Raw genomic sequence first — 17,616 nt, forward strand, 5'->3', positions numbered from 1 at the left:
CATGTGTGTGCTTGGAATTCTGTATATTTTCTTTTTGAATTTGTCTGATAAGCTGAGCAAACTCTTGGGGATGTGATACATCTGAATGGGTCTATTCCATATTTCATGCGGAGTAAAACAAAGGAGCAGCTATATGAATTTCAGACATTACAAAACACCACACTTCTGATGCTGGCTTTTTTCAACAGATAAAGCCAAATGTGCTTATCAGTAACAATACTCTACAGATTTGTCTTTAGGCAGAGGGCAAATGTCATCAATTTCTTCTCTCATTTAGTTTCACACATGGATTTCTGCCTGTGGAAATTGGAAGAGGGCCTATGCCTTCTACTGGAAGGAGACTTCTAGTCTTGCAGTTGCTGGCACCAGTTACATTCTCCCTTATTCCTAGTAAAAAGCTCTCTTCACAAGGTCATGGAAGGAAACATCACCATTGCAATGCATACGCTTTCCTGCTGCACCAGATAATTCTTTCCAAATGCCACACTGCAGTTAATGCCGAATGAGTTGTGCCCTTCCCATGGTTGTCAGAGGTGTCACCTGTTCCTGAAACTGATTCACACATAGTGGTTTGAGCCTTGTACTTGTACACGCCGAAGGTCTCAGTAATACTTGACTCTACAACACAGGAAAGATTGGAGTCATTACCTGTGAGAGTATCAAAATTTACTGCTCTGTGGTGATTCTGCATGGCTCTTCCATGTGATCTGAAGAAGCATTTGGCTGAAGAAGCTTTTTATTTGAGATGTGGTGATGTTTGACATCATCACAGTGTAGACAGTTGTTCCCTTCAGATTTGTGTGAAAGTCCAAGGCCTGTAACTGTGTAACATTAACTCTAGAAACTATAGGAAACTGTTCTAGCAAAGGAATACCACATTTGTTATTCCTTTAAGTCTTTCAGGCAAAATGAAAACTAACCATTAGATTGCCTGCAAGTTGCTTGTGCTTGTAAATGTTTAGTTGAAAAAGAACTAAATTTGTCTGGAAGACAAATCCTGGATAATATAGCATGGGCTTTGTTATGTAAAAGCTCAGTTCATAAGGCTGCAGTGGTACTTTCTAATCCCATTCTCTGAGGCATCATACAATGAAGAACAAAGTACAGATTCACAGTGTCCTTTGGACAAATCTTTCTTGCTTGTATAACATTTAAGACTCTTTGCCTATTTTTCTTGCTATTGCAGTATATAATTACCCCTGTGGTAAAGCAATTTTGGATATTCAATAAGAACAATATAATGAAATAGTCTGTGTTTAATATTTTTATTTTAATTTGGCATCTGTGTAAATTCAGAAGCTGAATGTAGCCAAAGAAGACTATTATCTGGCTATATATATACCCAGATATGTGAAAGGTTAGATATAGGATTTCTTTATTTAAAAAGGTAAGTTTCTTCAACCTGGGATAAAAATATCTACTACAACCATTTGTCTAAGCTAAAACTGGCAAACACAGTGTTTCCAAAACCCACTGGCCATCCCGACAAATGTAGATATCATTACTGCCACCTATTGCTACGAGGAGAGAATTGAAGATATTTTCATATTTGTATATTTCCACATGAGGATAAAATTGGAAAATAATGAGCTTGTTCCAGTTAAGACATTTGTAAATAAACATGTTTTGATGTCTTGTTTGACAGCTTATTTTTAGAGCAATGTAAAATTGGCTAGTACAAGTGCTAAGAAAATCCAGCATTGTCATGGACACTTGGCAAAAAATAGAATTAAACTAGAAAGGAACTCCAAGCACCACACTACTCAGCATCACAGTAATTTTTTTCTGTATAATGAAGCACTACAATCCCAAGCCTTGAGCCAGGTGTCCAGACACTCCTTAAAGGTACATAGGGAGAGGTGGGACCTTCAGAGGCCTTCATGGGTGGGAGCTTTTTCAGTTGTCAAAGTTATTACAGCAGTCATATCTTTCATACAAACTAGAAAATGGTCTTGTAGCCACATAGGTTGTCCCACAGAAAGGAAATACTCCAGAATGTGTTAATAGACTGGATGATGGGAGCCTGATTAGGAGCGTATGAATGCTTGCTACCAGATAAATAGTTGGAAGTAATTATGCATTTTTTGTTTCTGCATTAAAGCCCCAGGAGCAGGAATTGCAGAGAAAAACAATGAAATCTAGTATCTCGTCTTCTCAGCTTATTTTCAGTTTCACTGAATTGTTTAAATTTCAAAATTACCGTGATGCACAGGGTCATGTAATGTCACAACATTCATTGGAGCAGAAACAGAAGGCTCTGGAGATCTTTTTATGAAAGGACAGTAAGTGGCAGCAATTACTGCTAAGTGAGCAGTATGTGAACAGGCAATCAGAGCTCTGGAGCTGTCAAAGTCTTTCATTCCCATTCATCTAATAGCAATAACAGTAAAGAGCTCTGAGATTCTTACTATGGTCTTTTTTTAATACCATTATACAGTTCTTGAAACTAGGAAGGATGTTGGTCAGGAACAGAAAAATACAAAGCTAAATGAGTGAGGTGTTGACGAAAGGAAGGAAAGATGCATCACACTTCATTAAGGCTATTTCTTGAACAAGTCCTCCTGGTAGGTGCCCTGCACAGTTCAGCTCTGGAAGATACCTCATTTCTGTACCACCCTTACAGAAGCAAAACACCTTTGACAAAATTGATGACTATACAGTAGCTAATATTTATTGACTTTTCCTTTATCCAAAGCTTCAATAAATTCACCCAAAGAAAACTTCCCTATGTATGCAGTCACTTTTTTTATGTACTGCATGCCTTGGACATTTGTATTATTTGTGTGTATAATAACAAATAGGAAGGAAATAAGGTCCCTATCTGTGAAAATCAGAATTTGTTCATGTTTCTTTCCATAATCAGGAGAAAACTCTTTATCATATATTATATGGTTCACTTCAGTGCTCTGATACAGTGATGTCTGATGTGAACTCAAATAATCAATAGCTGAAGCTTGTATTTCCCAACTCCTTGCCTTTTTTATGGTTGTTGAGAACTGCTATGCAACTAGCATTAATCTTAATGCCTATTTCTATGTAAGGAAAAAAAATATTATAGCTAGACATGAACCACATAATTAAGAAAAAACCTTTAACTCAGTATTTCATGGTTTTCTCCTACACAACAGTTAGATTTTTAGCACTAAAGAGACAAATGGATAAGAAAGCCTTTATTAAAGTGGAAACAAAGTCTACTGAAGCCAGTGTAATTCTTCCACTGACCTCAAGGGCCTTTAAATCCTGCTTATTTTGCATCCTTATGAGAATGCAAAATCCACCTAATTTAATTTCTCTGTGGATGTGTTGAAATTATCTTTGAGAAAAAAGCCCTTAGTGTTCTGCAAGGACATGGGTTCATTGTCAGCCAATGAATTTTCAGTGATTCACATGTAAATTTGGGGTCACTACATCCAGGCTGAGACAAACATATCTTGTGACCCAGGGGTTTTATTGTCCATGGGCTCTAGGCATCATCACTTCCCTGGAGGAGGCTGGCCATGGGCTGCAATGCTGGGTGTCATTTATAGGAAGTTACTCAACTTCTGCTCTGAACTGAAGCGTGGAGAAAGGCCTCTTTTCTTCCTTCAGAACTTGTCTAAACATAAGTCATCATAGGCAAAATTCAGGTAGAAAGGAACCTCAGGAGGTTTTCAGTCCAACCTTCTGATTAAAGCATGATCAGATACAACACCAGACCAGTCTACCCAGGGATTATGTAGTCATGTCTTGAAAAACTCCAGGGATGATGACCATACAGCCACTCCTGTTCCTCTCTCTGTCGTCACGGTGGAAGTTTTCCTTTATATCCAGTCTGAACTCCCTTGTTGCAACTCACACCTGTTTTTCATATGCTAGATTCTGTCCTTTGAATGAAAATGAGCATGTGTCTTCTCTCTAGTCAAATAAAAGCAGGCAGGAGCTACTTTTAAAAATCTAAGGCTTCATTTCTTCGGTTTGTACAGAATTGCGTTTTCTCCTTAACTCACCTTTGGTTAATGAACAGTTGAAGCCTCAGTGGTCCTCATTTTGGGGAAACCAATCTTCATTAAAAAGTGGAGGTACTGCATTGTAATTCATGCTGGCAAAACTTCTATCAAGTGGAATGCTCATATATGGTACTGTTGGAGTTTAGAAACTCAAGAGAATGGAAATGTGGTAATATATTAGATGCTGGTCTGACCCAGTAAGGCAAAGAGTGAAATATATCAGATATAAATCTGAAGTAATGTACTTTGATTTTTTGCCGATACCAAATTAAGGGTATGGGGTTATTACATCTGTGAATTCAGACCTATACAGAGCTGTTATAAGTGGAAATATTTCATATATTGATAGTATTAAAAAGCTGTTTGGATGGGCAAAGAACAGCTGTCCCTGTGTTGGAAACACTTGAAATCTTTTGATAAAATGAGAAAATGTAGCTAAAAGCAAAAAATCACAAAGTTAAACATGGCCAAAACCAAGTGTGTGGTGTGTATAAGTTTGCTGCAAAATTTGAAAGCAGAGTAAAACAGACAGACAGTGATAGGTTTTCAGTTCTCACAGGTTTAAGGAAAAGCATAGATCTTGTGTTTGGTATTATTATGGGTGTGTTTCAAAAAGGTGAAGGGTAGAGCGTCTCTGTATTTGATGTAGAAGTGCTTTCCTAAATCAATTAGATTAATATTAGCTGGAGGAAGTCTAGCTGGTAGTTCTGTTATTCACATCAATGGCTAAATCTTTGCTTAAGCCTCTGAAGCATTTTTACAGAATTATGTCTTGTAGTAATCAACTTGAGTTTAATTCTCAGTTGTATAAATAGAACACTGTTTATTTCGCTTTGATTTTATGGAATATGAATCCACATTCATGTTCCAAAAGCAAATAGAAAGGTTTTGCTGCCCATGTAGGTACTATTATTTGTCACATCACATCTTACAGGTCTCTGCTGTTAACTAAGCAATCTAATCTATTTGTTCTTTATTCACAAGGAATAAAGTTTTTGTTTAGTCTTAGATCTTTCCTTTGTTGACTGTTTTCTTACAGTTCCTAAGAAATTACATAACCGAAGGACCTACATTTTTTTAAATTACCACACAACACTTTTTTGCAATAATTTTCTGTAACCTGCTTAGAATTAGTTGATTTCAGTGTGAAGTGATATGAACCAGCCATCATTTTTTTCTTGAGAGAACGGAGCAGTTCATGGTTGAATTCACCAGAGATGCTCCTTTCTTTTGTAGATGGATGTTTCAAGTGCCGTCAATAAAAACAGAGACAAAAAGTCATGAAGTCCTGATTGATCATATCACATGAAACTTTTTTTGAGTCCCCTTCAGGTGGTATAATCCTCATTCTTTTACAGCTTACATAGCTAATAAATATTGTGTTACACCTCTCCAGTGCTAAACTGCAGGACATTGCAATTTTAACCTCATTTCAAGATGAAGATAGACTATTTATTCCTACTATTTTCTTCATTAGCATTCAAGCCCCATGACAGAATTTAAGAGGTGAAAACTCTCACTAGCTGCCAACTACTATGGACCATATCAAAGACTCACTAAATTCCGCATATAGTTCTCTCACAGGTTTCTTCAATCTTTCATGAACTTCCTTGCAGTCAAAAAGAGGAGGAATAAGTATGACAGTCTTTGAAGTCAGATACATTATTTTTCATAGACTTGGACTAATTCAGGATGGAAGGGACCTCCAGAGGCCTCCAGTATAATGATCTTCCCAAAGCATGGTCAGCCTTTGATCAGAACAGGTTATTTGGGATTTATCCAGTCAGGTCTTGAAAACCAACAAGGATGAAGACTGCATGACTTCTCCACCTCTTGATTTAGAAACCTGCTTCTACTTAGTAACATCAGAAAGAAACTGATGGAAGAGGTAATTAAAACTGCAGATTCTTGAACCTAAGTCCTTTATAACCATTGTGAGCCTTTCCAGGGAGGACACTCTGACTGGCATATGCAGTGAAAGTGAGTTGAGCCATGTGCATAGTTTTATTCCATGCAGAGAGAAAATCTTCAAGCACATGGGATGCACATACAGCCTAGATATTATAGAAGATACAAGTAGATTATTAATCATTCGTTCCTACTTGGAAATTGTTTTTATAATAGCAACTTCTTACTCAACTTTCATCCTTCAGGCAGCTTTATTTTGACATTTGTAGATAAGGCAATTGAAGAAATCTAGAAATTGTTTCACAGGCAGTAGCAAAAAGTGGCAATTAAATTGTGGGATTTTTCCATGTTTTTTCTCAATTGTCTGCACCTTTGAGTTTCTTGAGCCAGCTTTCATGTTAGTTATGCCTTGTCCTGTCACTGACCAGAAGACTTCAAAGGTTTCTCTACCCTTGTTTCTATGTTGCTCTGAATTTTCTGCATATGAAAACAGTTGGAGTAGCACTGGTACAGATTGAGGAAGTGTCAAGGATGCTTCCATAGCTCTGCTGGTCATGGCTTGATGAATGGTCAGAGAGAAGCCCAGGGCATATCTGAATCCAAATTGTGGTGAGTGTTCTCCTTGCAAAAGTCCTTCAATTTCTCCTATGAGCTGGTTCAAAGTATTTGGATTACGAAATGAGTGTTTCAATTAATTGTTTTAGCTAGGGATACGTGTAACAGGAAAACCCTGAAGTTAAGGTGCTGCTGAACAGCACCCTGCTGTTTGAACATGCTAGCTAATGGGAAATGTTTTTCAGAAAAATTGATGTGTAATCAAAACAGGATTTCACTTACATAATATGTTTGAATTTAAACTGCTTAAATAAAGAGGCTTTATATTTTAAATTCACTAAAACAGTGTTTTAGTGAATTTAGAGTATTTATCTAGAGGAACTAAAAAAAGAGATTTCAGAAGCGCTCAGTTCTGAATATATCCAGTAACTTGCAATGCACCTGGACCTGCCAAGTCTTCCCCTTGACCCTGTTGAACCCTCTCTGCCCTGCACCTGGCTGGCAGCGGTCAGTGCAAGAGCAGAGCAGTGCCCTTGCTCCACTGCAGTCCTTAGAGCTTTCAACAAGCAGCCTCTGGAGAGCAGAACTTTTAGTGTGCACTGTGAACTGGGGACAAGCACACAGCAGAGAGGAAGGCACGCTGGAAGGCACACTCTGCACGGTGACCCCGTGCTTGTCCTTCTCACCTGCCGTGTGAATCTGTGCGGCTCGCACGTCTCCAGGCGTGTGACCCCAAAGCAGTAGTGTCTTAAGAAACTTGTTACCTTCTGGCTTAAGTTTTTTTAAGACTTTTACTTGCTGTAAAAGCAGTTTAAAATGGACTGTTTGAGGTCTGAGGAAGGGTTATGAGTCTATCAGATTGCCTCAGGGACTGAGGGGTTGTGCTGCTGTGTGCAAGGCGATACACCCTGTGGTGCCTGCCCCCAGCTATATCCTGCCTCTGAGCAAAATGAGCAAAGCTGACAGTGGGGAACATCCCTTAGATGGGAAAGGCTTTATGGTTGTGCTCATCTGTATCAAGTACCAGCCACTGCGTGAATTAGTCATGGAAAGATAAGCACAGATCTAACTTTACCACTCAACTTTCTGAACATTACAGATGCAAACTGCCTGAAGAATATATTTGATGATACATGCAGTTGTCAAGTGGATTTGTCAATGTCTTCTCTGGTGACTATAAAAATGTATAGTCCATTTAATGATGCAATACCATAGCAGATATTCAAATTGTTTGAACTAATCTTCTTTAAAAAAAAGCTAAAAAAGTCACTGTCTTGTAATGAGCCATCCCTGGTTGCTCTATTGTTATACACATGGCAGTAGCTCATAAAGATGAATTTCTCCTTTTGATCAGTTTTATTCTTGGTGAAGTGCTAATGAATGTAAAATTCTAATTCTCAATTTTCTTAAACTGGGGAAAAGAGTTTGGAGTGATGTTGAATGTATCACTGATTTTAGGAAGCCACAAAAAGACCCAAATGCACTTGTATATGACCCCCAATATTTTTACCCATGGGAGAACTTTGTGCTTGTTAAAATTTGTGAAGACAAAGTTTAAAATATTTAACTCAGCTGTCAAAACTATGACTTACTTACTTACTTACATGGAAAGTTATTGCTGTATTTTCAAGTCATGGATCAATCCCAAAGACTATTCAACAGGAAATCACAATTCCAACTCTTATCACAAAACAGTTATCAGAAACCAAAGATCATTTTGTCACTAGCAAATATAGATACCATCAGAGCAGCAGCTCTTTCAAAAACTGTCTCATCAATTGAGAGATTAGATATGACGTTACATTTGAATTGCATAGAATCCCCTGTGATACTTCAACCAAATTCAACAAAATACAAATTCCAAATTCAAACAAAACACAATCATGTTTCATAATATATACAAAGTTATTTATTCCTACAGTTTGTCTCACAGCTTCACCCATATGAAATCAGGGAAGGAAAGATTATGATATGATAGATGATATGCCAAGTGATTACAGTGGACAGGAAAGACAGAGTCTGGAAGATTTTGGATTAAATAAACTTTAGGACAGATGTTTCTTTATATTATACACATAACTAGAACTGCTGTTGAATCAGACAGTTATAGGTAGCTTGTAACTTGTGCAGAAAAAAGACAGTATTTCACACTGAAATACTGGTATAATTTTAAATTTCCATTCCAGATGGTAATTCATAATGAGATCCTTTTCCTTACACAGACATATGTATATGCATTCTACATTATTTCCAAATTTGCAGAGAATTATTCAAACTAATTTCTTATTTATCCTGTGTTTCCCCAGCTGCCACTACACAAATTATAAAAATAATTGTAAAATACTTCACAAATTCATATGATTCTCAGGAAGGGCTAGAAAGTATGGAATCCAGAATGCTAAGGAAAGTGTGGTCTTCCTTCTTCTGTCAATAAAGATGTGAAATTTAGGTGATGACTGAGCTCATATCATGCAAGCAATATTCATATTATAATTGCTATTGCTATCTTATTCCTGTATAATGTTTATTTTAAAAGTCCTTCTCTACTTTAAATTTGGGGGGAAAAAAAGACATTCTGGTGTAATATGTTTTCCTTTTGCAACATTTCACCTTTTTGATTATTCCATTTATGGGCATGTTGTAAAAAAAAATTCCTAGGAAATGGTTAAATTGGAACTTAAACATTCCTTATCTAAAAGAGATTACATAGGTGGAAGTGTTTGGAGTTCATTTGCAGACATTCAAGAGCTTATTTTGCCAGTTTATGGTTCCTTGTCTTTTGAGATAAGTGGAAAAATCAGCCCAAGGGGCAAAATCTTTGCTCAGGGTGGATGATTGCCTCTGCCACTCTGGCAATGCCCAACCAAGAAAAAAACACAGTTTCAAACCTGCATGAAGTGCAAGCTGCCAGTGACAAGGCAGTGCCACACAACACTGCCACAGCACACTCACCAAGCCGTGGGGTGAGCCAAACCAGGGACCGATCCAGACGGCAAAGTGAAGAGATGAATTTTTCCTGAACAGTTCCACACCAGGGGCAATAATTCTGGACCAAGAAAGAGAATGGGAATGCCTGACAGTGGTGGGGATAAGTTGTTTCCATCCCTCCTCACAGCAGCATGAACTTAGGTCAAAGGAAAATAATCCTGAAAATGCAAACCTCTAGGGCAATATTGTTCTCTTGAGCCAAGAATGGCAAGAGTTGACCTGGTGCTTCAGCCTGTCATGATCTCCATCTTCCCTTATCCCTGCTCCTTTCCCCAGTATGGCACTTGATTACAGAGAGCCAAGTGGGGATTTGGGGGTAAAGGCAGAGCTGCTGGACATGTTCAGTTAGCACAAGAGAGCTCACGGGACTCTGCAGTATGTGAGTGACCATGCATGTGAGCATGGCAGATTAGTGGGGTCTGGCAGACAGGGTAAACCACCTATGTTTCCAATTAAATGATTTCTGTCAAATGTGGAGTCCCTGAAGCAATCAGGCACCTTCTAGATGCAAATCTTCCTTCTCGTTTTTACTGCTGCTATAAAGAATAAAGCACATAATCTTGAAAACCAGACCCATGTCAATGTTAACCATATGAAAACAAAAGCACAATAAATGGAAACCCAGAGAGCCTCTTTAGTATGCATGTTTTCTCAGGGCAGCAAAAGGATGTAGATAAAAATCACTTGCCTGTATGTATTACATGGTTTTCATTGGTTTTGTAATGTTTTAAGTGACTTAGTCCTCATACCCAAATGGGAAAAACTTTAAAATTGCAGATTTCCTTTTATTAAAAAGTGCAATGCTTTCCTTTCCTTATTTTCCAGGGACATCAAACCTGACAACATACTGCTGGATGAACATGGTAAGTGAATATTGACTGCTTTGTCTCAGAATCTCTAATTGTGGCATGCTCATGACATTCTTTGTAAATCAACCTCAGATGTTGAATTCCTACCTAAACCTGGACTTTCTCAGAAAGCTCCTTCAAAACACCTTGTGGATTTTGTAGTTTTCTCTCTTATTGCCAAAGAAATGTGTGGATCAGAAACTTTCAAGGTCAGAAAACAAAGGAATTTAATATGAGTTGAGACCAGTGGGGACACTTGATAAAAAGATCTTAGTATTTTATTAACGGGTTTCTGTGAATCACCATAACCCCTTTTTAGGTGCCTACCAGTAGAACAGTACCAAGCACTTTATTTTCTTTTTTTTTTGAACTTCTGAAGGGCTAAGAAAGGTCACATTACAAATTATTTCTCATATAGGTAGCTAAAATTACTTTCCTAAATCAAGATAGGGATTTTGGAAATTTGACTGCAAAATTTGTGTGCCTCTACATGTTGTTCTGGCTTAAATAGCACAAAAAAGAGTAGACAATAATAAACAACTTTGAACTTTTACTTCTAATTCCATGTTCTCAAAGATAAAAGACATAGTATGAAAAAAAAAAAGCAGCTAATTTCTTTAAACTTAAATTTTAAGCATATACTCTCTCTAAGGAGTATTTAGCTAAAATGTCATGTATCTTCTTGTAATTGTTCTTAGGGAAAACATGAGAAATATAGGCAAAGAGGGCCTTGTATCAGTCAGAACAGAAATACACAGAGGAAGAAGACTAAATGGAAAAAGGAGATGTGTGTTTGCTACTGTGCAAAAATCTTGTGCTTTGTTTACTTCAGAAATTGATTAAAAGCAGATAATCTCTGAGAAACTATAATACTGAAATTATGCCAACGATGGCATTATGTTTCAAAATCCATTGCAGAACTGCTGGGTATACAATTTAAAGTTGATTAAAGAGGTAACATTCTGCATAGCTGAAGTTCCTAGGAACATGAAAGCTAATAAAGCTAAGTAATATTAAACCATCTAGAGTTTGAAACCATTTAGAACTTCAACAATTTAATATCTCAGACCCATAAGTGTTAATGTACCCAAGATTCTAGCATCAGCAAACAAGCATGAAATAGAAATATCTTGTCTTTAAGTCCTGGTGAATTAAAGATGTCAACAGCAACACAAAATGGGGATGAGAATGTTAAATCACTGATTGACAGCCTTTGAAGCACAGTCACCTTTATCTTTCCTTGCCCCTCATCGAGGTCAATTAGTGCACAAAACCAGCCTCTTGCAGAAGCTTTCCTGCAGAGACTCAAGCAGCACAGAGAAAAACCCTCACCAGAGTGAGCACTAAAATGCGAAATGAAGGGATTTTTTTGTGATTATAAACTATTCAGCAACAAAGTTATCTGTGGAATAACAGCTTGGAAATTTTGGGATGGATGACCTCTTTTTTGCAAAGCAGCAGAGTACTGCTCCCTCATAGCACACCTGCGGACAAGTGGTGGAGCAACAGACCTCTCCAGACATGCACACCAGTCTTGGTCAGCAGAAGTAATCAATTCATGGGTTCAAACAGGTTCAGAGACCTGTCATGTGGTTTGGAGAAGGAATTCCCTGGAGCTGGGAAAGGGTCTATACACTTCAAATCACTAAATGTGGTGATATCAGTAGGACACGTGTCTGTACCATGCTCATTACCTCAGGCTTACCTTACAGAAGTGAAGTTCTTTTGCAAGAAAAAGCTATTCTTAAAGTCCCTAACAGCTCTGATTAAGCTGCAACATAGTAACATCATTTTAATGAAATCATCAGATTTCACTTAATGGAAAAATGCGCTGAATATATGCACCACAAATATGTTTGGCTGCAGAGTAAGCATAACAAATTCACCTAAAATGAGCTTAACCAGGTGCACGGGAAGGAACTTTATCTTAGCCTGTGGCCTCTAAAATGGCACAACAGTTTCCTATGTGCTTGACTGTACCCCCTAGGTCTTTCTTACAGTTCATTAAACAAATTATGCTTACACAAAGTATCAGGTAATGGGATATGCACAGCATTTCTGACCGAGACTTTGTCTCACTGACTTAGATTTCTTTGGCCTCACTGAACAAACCTGTTCTGGCTGAAGTCAAAATTTAGTGTTACATTATTCACATTGCCTTACATCTTCAAGCAGTTAAATTGACTGACTTTCAGAACAGATACCAAGAATATATATTATAGATATTTGTGCTCATTAAAACTATTTTCTCTATAATTTATCTGTATGGCTTAGGGAACACACCTCAGGAATACAGAAGTAGTGAAAAAAGAAGATTTTTTTTTTTAAGTGATCAATCTAACTTACAAATTTAAAAAAAAAACCATATACAACCTATTCAAAATCATTCTGGCAGAGGAAGTCTGAATTTTTCCATATGTTTTTCATCAAAGCCACATCTCAGCACTGCTGAGCACAGGTTCTGATGCATCAGTGGAAATAAATGTTTGATGATCATGAAAAGCATAGTGGCACATGAGAATGGGATAACTGGCAGTTTAAAATAGTGTTCAGCCCCTATCAGAGAATGATTGTATGGTGTCCTGGAGAGATTCCACATCCTGTCTCTGAGGAGAGAAAGTAGGGATGGTTTCAGGGTTCATTCTCTGAATCAGAATCAGATCCTCTAAGGAAATTAATTCAATCAATAAAGCTCTTTTTTTTTTATGTTTCCTTCTCAGCTTTCCCAGAAAGCTCTTCCTCTTATGACTAACATTAATCTCTAAATTTAATAGTAGTGCTCTGTTCTGCTAACAAACATCTGAAACAGAATTATTCCAGTGACTGCTGAAGGGACTACCTAGTGTTCCAGGAGAACTACTACTATTGTATCGTACAGAGAAAAGCATTATAGAATTCTCTTAATGGCAGAATTCTGCTTCCTCTTCTACTCCTTTCATTTTAATGGTTTAGAACAATATAACTGAAGTGACAGCATTTAGATCTGGAATCTGCTAAGTCTGGTCCATGTTGTATTTTTTTCTGAAATACCAAAGAAATTAAAGGTAACTTTAAAAGTTTGCATGATCTATTAACTATGACATCTAAAGAGACATAGAATTTTCTAAGTGCAGAAAAACAAGCAGTGGCAAACAGATGAGTAAACTGATTTTTTAAAAGGATGATAACTTTATTTCTGTAGGTATTTGGTAGCACCATTGAAATTAACATCTCTGCTGGTTCTGCAAAAATTACAAGCTCCACTTTTGCATCCAGGCTTAGCCTTGTACTAAGTGACCACACCATCATTAAAATCTGTTTACAAAAAATCTGCAAGGGTTGGAATTCCTCTCAGGCAAGTTTTCCACAACATCATTTCATGAGATGCAGCAAGATCCTTGCTTGGTTTACTGAGGAAGAACTCCCTGCTAGGTGAGATCCAAGACCTTGGCCAGCATTTTATTGCAACTGGTGGCAAGAGGAAACATTATTTGTGGAACATGCCTTTTGCCACCTGGGCACCAAATGCTTCAGTGCTGCCTATCACCCACAATTTTTTTGTGGTGGGATATTACAGCATCTTTTCATATTCCATTTAGAATATGAAGGAATTCTTGTTAATGAGTTTGTTTGCTGCCTCTTTGAAGCTGCAGCTGATACTAGCCTCTACAACCTCCTGGAGCAACAATTTGTAGAAGTTCACCATCCTTCATGAAAGAAAAGTGTTTTCTTTAATATGTTTTAAAATATTATTCTTTCAAAAAAAAACCCAAAAAAACCAAAAACAAAACAAAAAACCAAACATTTAGAATTCCAGGATTTGATGAATTATAACTTACAATCACAATATTCAAGATATTTAAAAACTCCTTCAGCACCCTCCTATCAGCAAAAGACCCTCAGTGTTTTTAATATCTCCCTATTAGGGAGATGTTTTGCCCCTCTCTCTCTTGCCATAGATAGAGTTAAAGATATGCAGGCTTTCAGTTTCGGGGCAGAAGAGCAACCATGGTGGATCAGAGATCTGTCTAATTGAACTTCTTATCTCCAGGAGTCTCCAAAAAGTGAATGACAGAGCAGGATACAAAGAGACTATTTTTTGTGGTACTTTCCCCATGTACTCACCTAACCTCCAGTTTTTTGTCACTGAGGCGTTTCCTGGCTCATGGTTTCCACACATTTAAGAGCTTTTGATGACCTTTTCCAAGATCTTTTCTGGTGCCTCCTTGAATGAAAAGAACTTTTAGCATCCTTAACATCTTGTGTTTGGGTCCTTAGTTTAAAGATAGATTATGTGAAGACTCACTACCTCCTTGTTATTTTTTGAAGGTGTTACCTGCTAATTTCACCGAATTATTACTATTTCTAGTCTTGAAACTGTTTCCTGATGGTTCTCCATACTGAAATCACAGATCTAATATTTCACTGTTATACTTAACAGGGCTATTTACATGTTATTAGGTTTTGGGGGTTTCTTAAATTTTTGCATCTGATTGTGACAATTTTACTCAGTAAAATCATTTCACTTATGAGTGAGCAAAATTAATTGAAACTGACATTCATTTGTGCCTTATTATATATTATTATATTTGTTTGTGGTCATCAAAGTTTTCCTTAAAACTCTATTTCCTTGAATACATTTCAGCTTATATTTGAAAACTCTCAGCAAAACTGAAAGATGTATCCAATGAGCAATCCTGGCATTAAAACCAAAAATGGGATGAAAAAAACTACCCACAAATAAATAATTGGAATCCCAGTATTGACTTTTGAATAGCAAAACTGACAATATTATTGCTGTATGCTGATGTCTGTGAGACACTTTGCAAGGACTAAATCTTGTTTAACCCTCCAGTGCTGATTAAGAAGACAAAAGATTCCAGCATAATTCATCCACCTGGAGCTGTCTAGACTTTGAAAGTGTATCTGAAATTTTACATGCCTATATGGCCATTCAACAGCCTAACTTTTTGAAATGCAGAGCTTTGCTGAACCCTTATACAGTCATGCAATTTCTACCAATCTCCCTGATGATAAGTTTCAGACTGCCAAGTCATGCCAAGTTCAGGTGGGTATAAGCTTAGGCTCTCATACATAGTACAGATGAACCCAGAGAGGCTTTTTAAATTCTTCATGGGGTTTGACTTTCTGGGAGCAAATCAGATTTGACTGTACTTCAAAATGTTACAGTTCTGAGATTTACAATCAGCTCTGGTGCATGCTGAGTTGATGGCATTAACTCCAGTATAATATTTCTTCTCTCTGACATCACATTCACCACTTCGCTTCCGACTCTGAAAAATTCAATGAGGTTTGAAGTCACGTACATCTTCCTCTGCTGAATGTTAGTCAGCTAGCCCCAGCCAGCTTTCGGGACTTGCTCTAATTGTCATTATGATTTACTCAAAAATTAAATGCAAACACAGATCACTTGCTGTTTACCTCAGAAACTGTAATATCAGGCCATGTTGAAAAGTGAGACATAAAAGTCACATTGCATAAAGCTTTCCAAAGTCATACACGGTTCTGTGGGTAGTTAAATCTTTAAATGGAAGCTGACTGAAGCAATATAATTTTGAAACAATTTCCACTGAGATAATTTCTTCTTCAAATGTATGTGTTGGTGTATGTGAAATCTGCAGTCTGATGTTATTTGAAGAAGCCACTCTGCAGAGAGTCAAAGGAATGTGGTCATTTGCTTTTTCTACCACCATCTTATTATGTACGGGGTCATGCAGCTCCAAGAATTAAGCAATGAGCTCTTTCCCTGGAATACTTGAAATTATTTAGGTCTGCTGAATCTGTTGTGCACTGCTCTGCTTCACTGTTCATAAGAGCTAAATTCAAGTGACACTGACATTCTGCCTAGTTCAATATTATACCAGGGTACAGACTTGGTTTTGACATTTAGTTGTTCACAATCATATCCAGAAAGGGAGATCAACTACAAGGTGTGAAGCTCAGATGGGAAAGACTCCCCACAAACAGAAATTTTGCAAACAGTATGAAGTAGGTGGAATCCCAGCATATTCACTGCAGCAATAGCAACTTTCCCTTTTCCTACATGCATGAGTTTCTGTAGAAACTTGTCTTAGAGGTTGATTAGAAAGACTGCTATAGAGAACTGGGATCTAATTGTCTCTTGAAATATTCACACCAGGAATGAAAACCTTAAAAAGCCAAACCAAACCAAACCAAAAACTGCCAAAACCAAAACCCCAAAGTCCTTAGGCTTACAAGAGTTGAAGTCATTCAGTGGTATGCACAGGCAGGCAGAGCTTCACGTCAACATCTCTCCAGCCCTCCTCCACCGCCCACAGGCACAGGGAAGTCACCCCTGCTCTGCCCCTGTCCCACACACAGCCACTCTCCCTGCCCCCAGCTCCCACCAGGTGCCACCCCTGCCTGCAGAGCACCTTCCTTTCCCTCCAGCACCAATTAGCAGCCCCTCAAGCACCAGGCAAAGGCAGCCTGCAGACAGCCTGAGGGTTGTGGAGTGGCCCTGTGATGGGGAAAAGCAACAGGGCAGCTTTTCCAGCAGTAAACTGTGCCCTACCTCATGTACAGGAGCTGTCTGTTGCTGTATGGGCAGCAGGATGCAGAGGAACTATAGAGAACCTACCTTCCCAATCCATCCCTTACCTTCCAGAAAGGCATTTTTTAATAAAAACCCCCACAATGTATACAATACTTCATGTGTGCTATTTTGGTTTTGTTAAATGAAAAAAAAATCTAATAAAAGGGAGAGAAAACAATCCCATTTTCATTGCAAATCACCTATTTGGATCAGTCTGAACAGATATTATGCTATAGATGTTTTGCAATGGGCAGTGATGCTAGCTGATGGAGGAAGAGCAGTCTCAACAAAATATCATGCTGCTCCAACAATCTAATAATAGGGAGTTTCACTTACAATGCTGTCATTTAAGTGACAGAGCTATATTTATATTTATACTTATATTATTTGTTAGAAAAAGAGAAAGCATTAGTCTACCAAGATCCTTACAACTATTCATTCTATAGTATACACAGAATTGCTTTAAACTACTGCCATGAGGTGGATTTATATTTTTCAGTTATAATTTTCAAAAACATTCTGCCACAGTGTTTTTTGATGGTGGAAATAAACTGCAAATATGCTACACTCCAGCCACCAGGAAGTAGGAATACCACCTTCCAATTGGTATGTCAAGCTGGGCTGTGAACACTAATTCTCGTTATGGCAGCCTAACATTTCCCACATCTTGTAAAGAGATGGCTTTCACTGGCTCACAGTTTTTCTCTGCCATGTGTAGGCAGAGGTCTGGGCATCTTAGGAAAAAAGTGTCAATAATATGCAAGCAGGTTTTTCA

At 37.8% G+C, this 17,616-nt stretch overlaps 1 protein-coding gene across 2 annotated transcripts in view; it reads left to right on the forward strand.

Moving 5' to 3' along the window:
- Positions 1 to 17,616, forward strand: part of STK32B (serine/threonine kinase 32B) — a gene marked incomplete at both ends in the record, with an annotated part of 159,344 nt that overhangs the window by 97,986 nt on the left and 43,742 nt on the right. For both annotated transcript variants that reach the window (XM_082281902.1, XM_082281903.1), the window contains one exon: positions 10,263 to 10,300. In XM_082281902.1, coding sequence (XP_082138028.1) covers positions 10,263 to 10,300 — 38 coding nt within the window. The remainder of the gene's footprint in view (positions 1 to 10,262; positions 10,301 to 17,616) is intronic.

Source organism: Coloeus monedula (genome assembly GCF_965178545.1).
Source record: "Coloeus monedula genome assembly, chromosome: 5".
Lineage (NCBI taxonomy): Eukaryota > Metazoa > Chordata > Aves > Passeriformes > Corvidae > Coloeus > Coloeus monedula.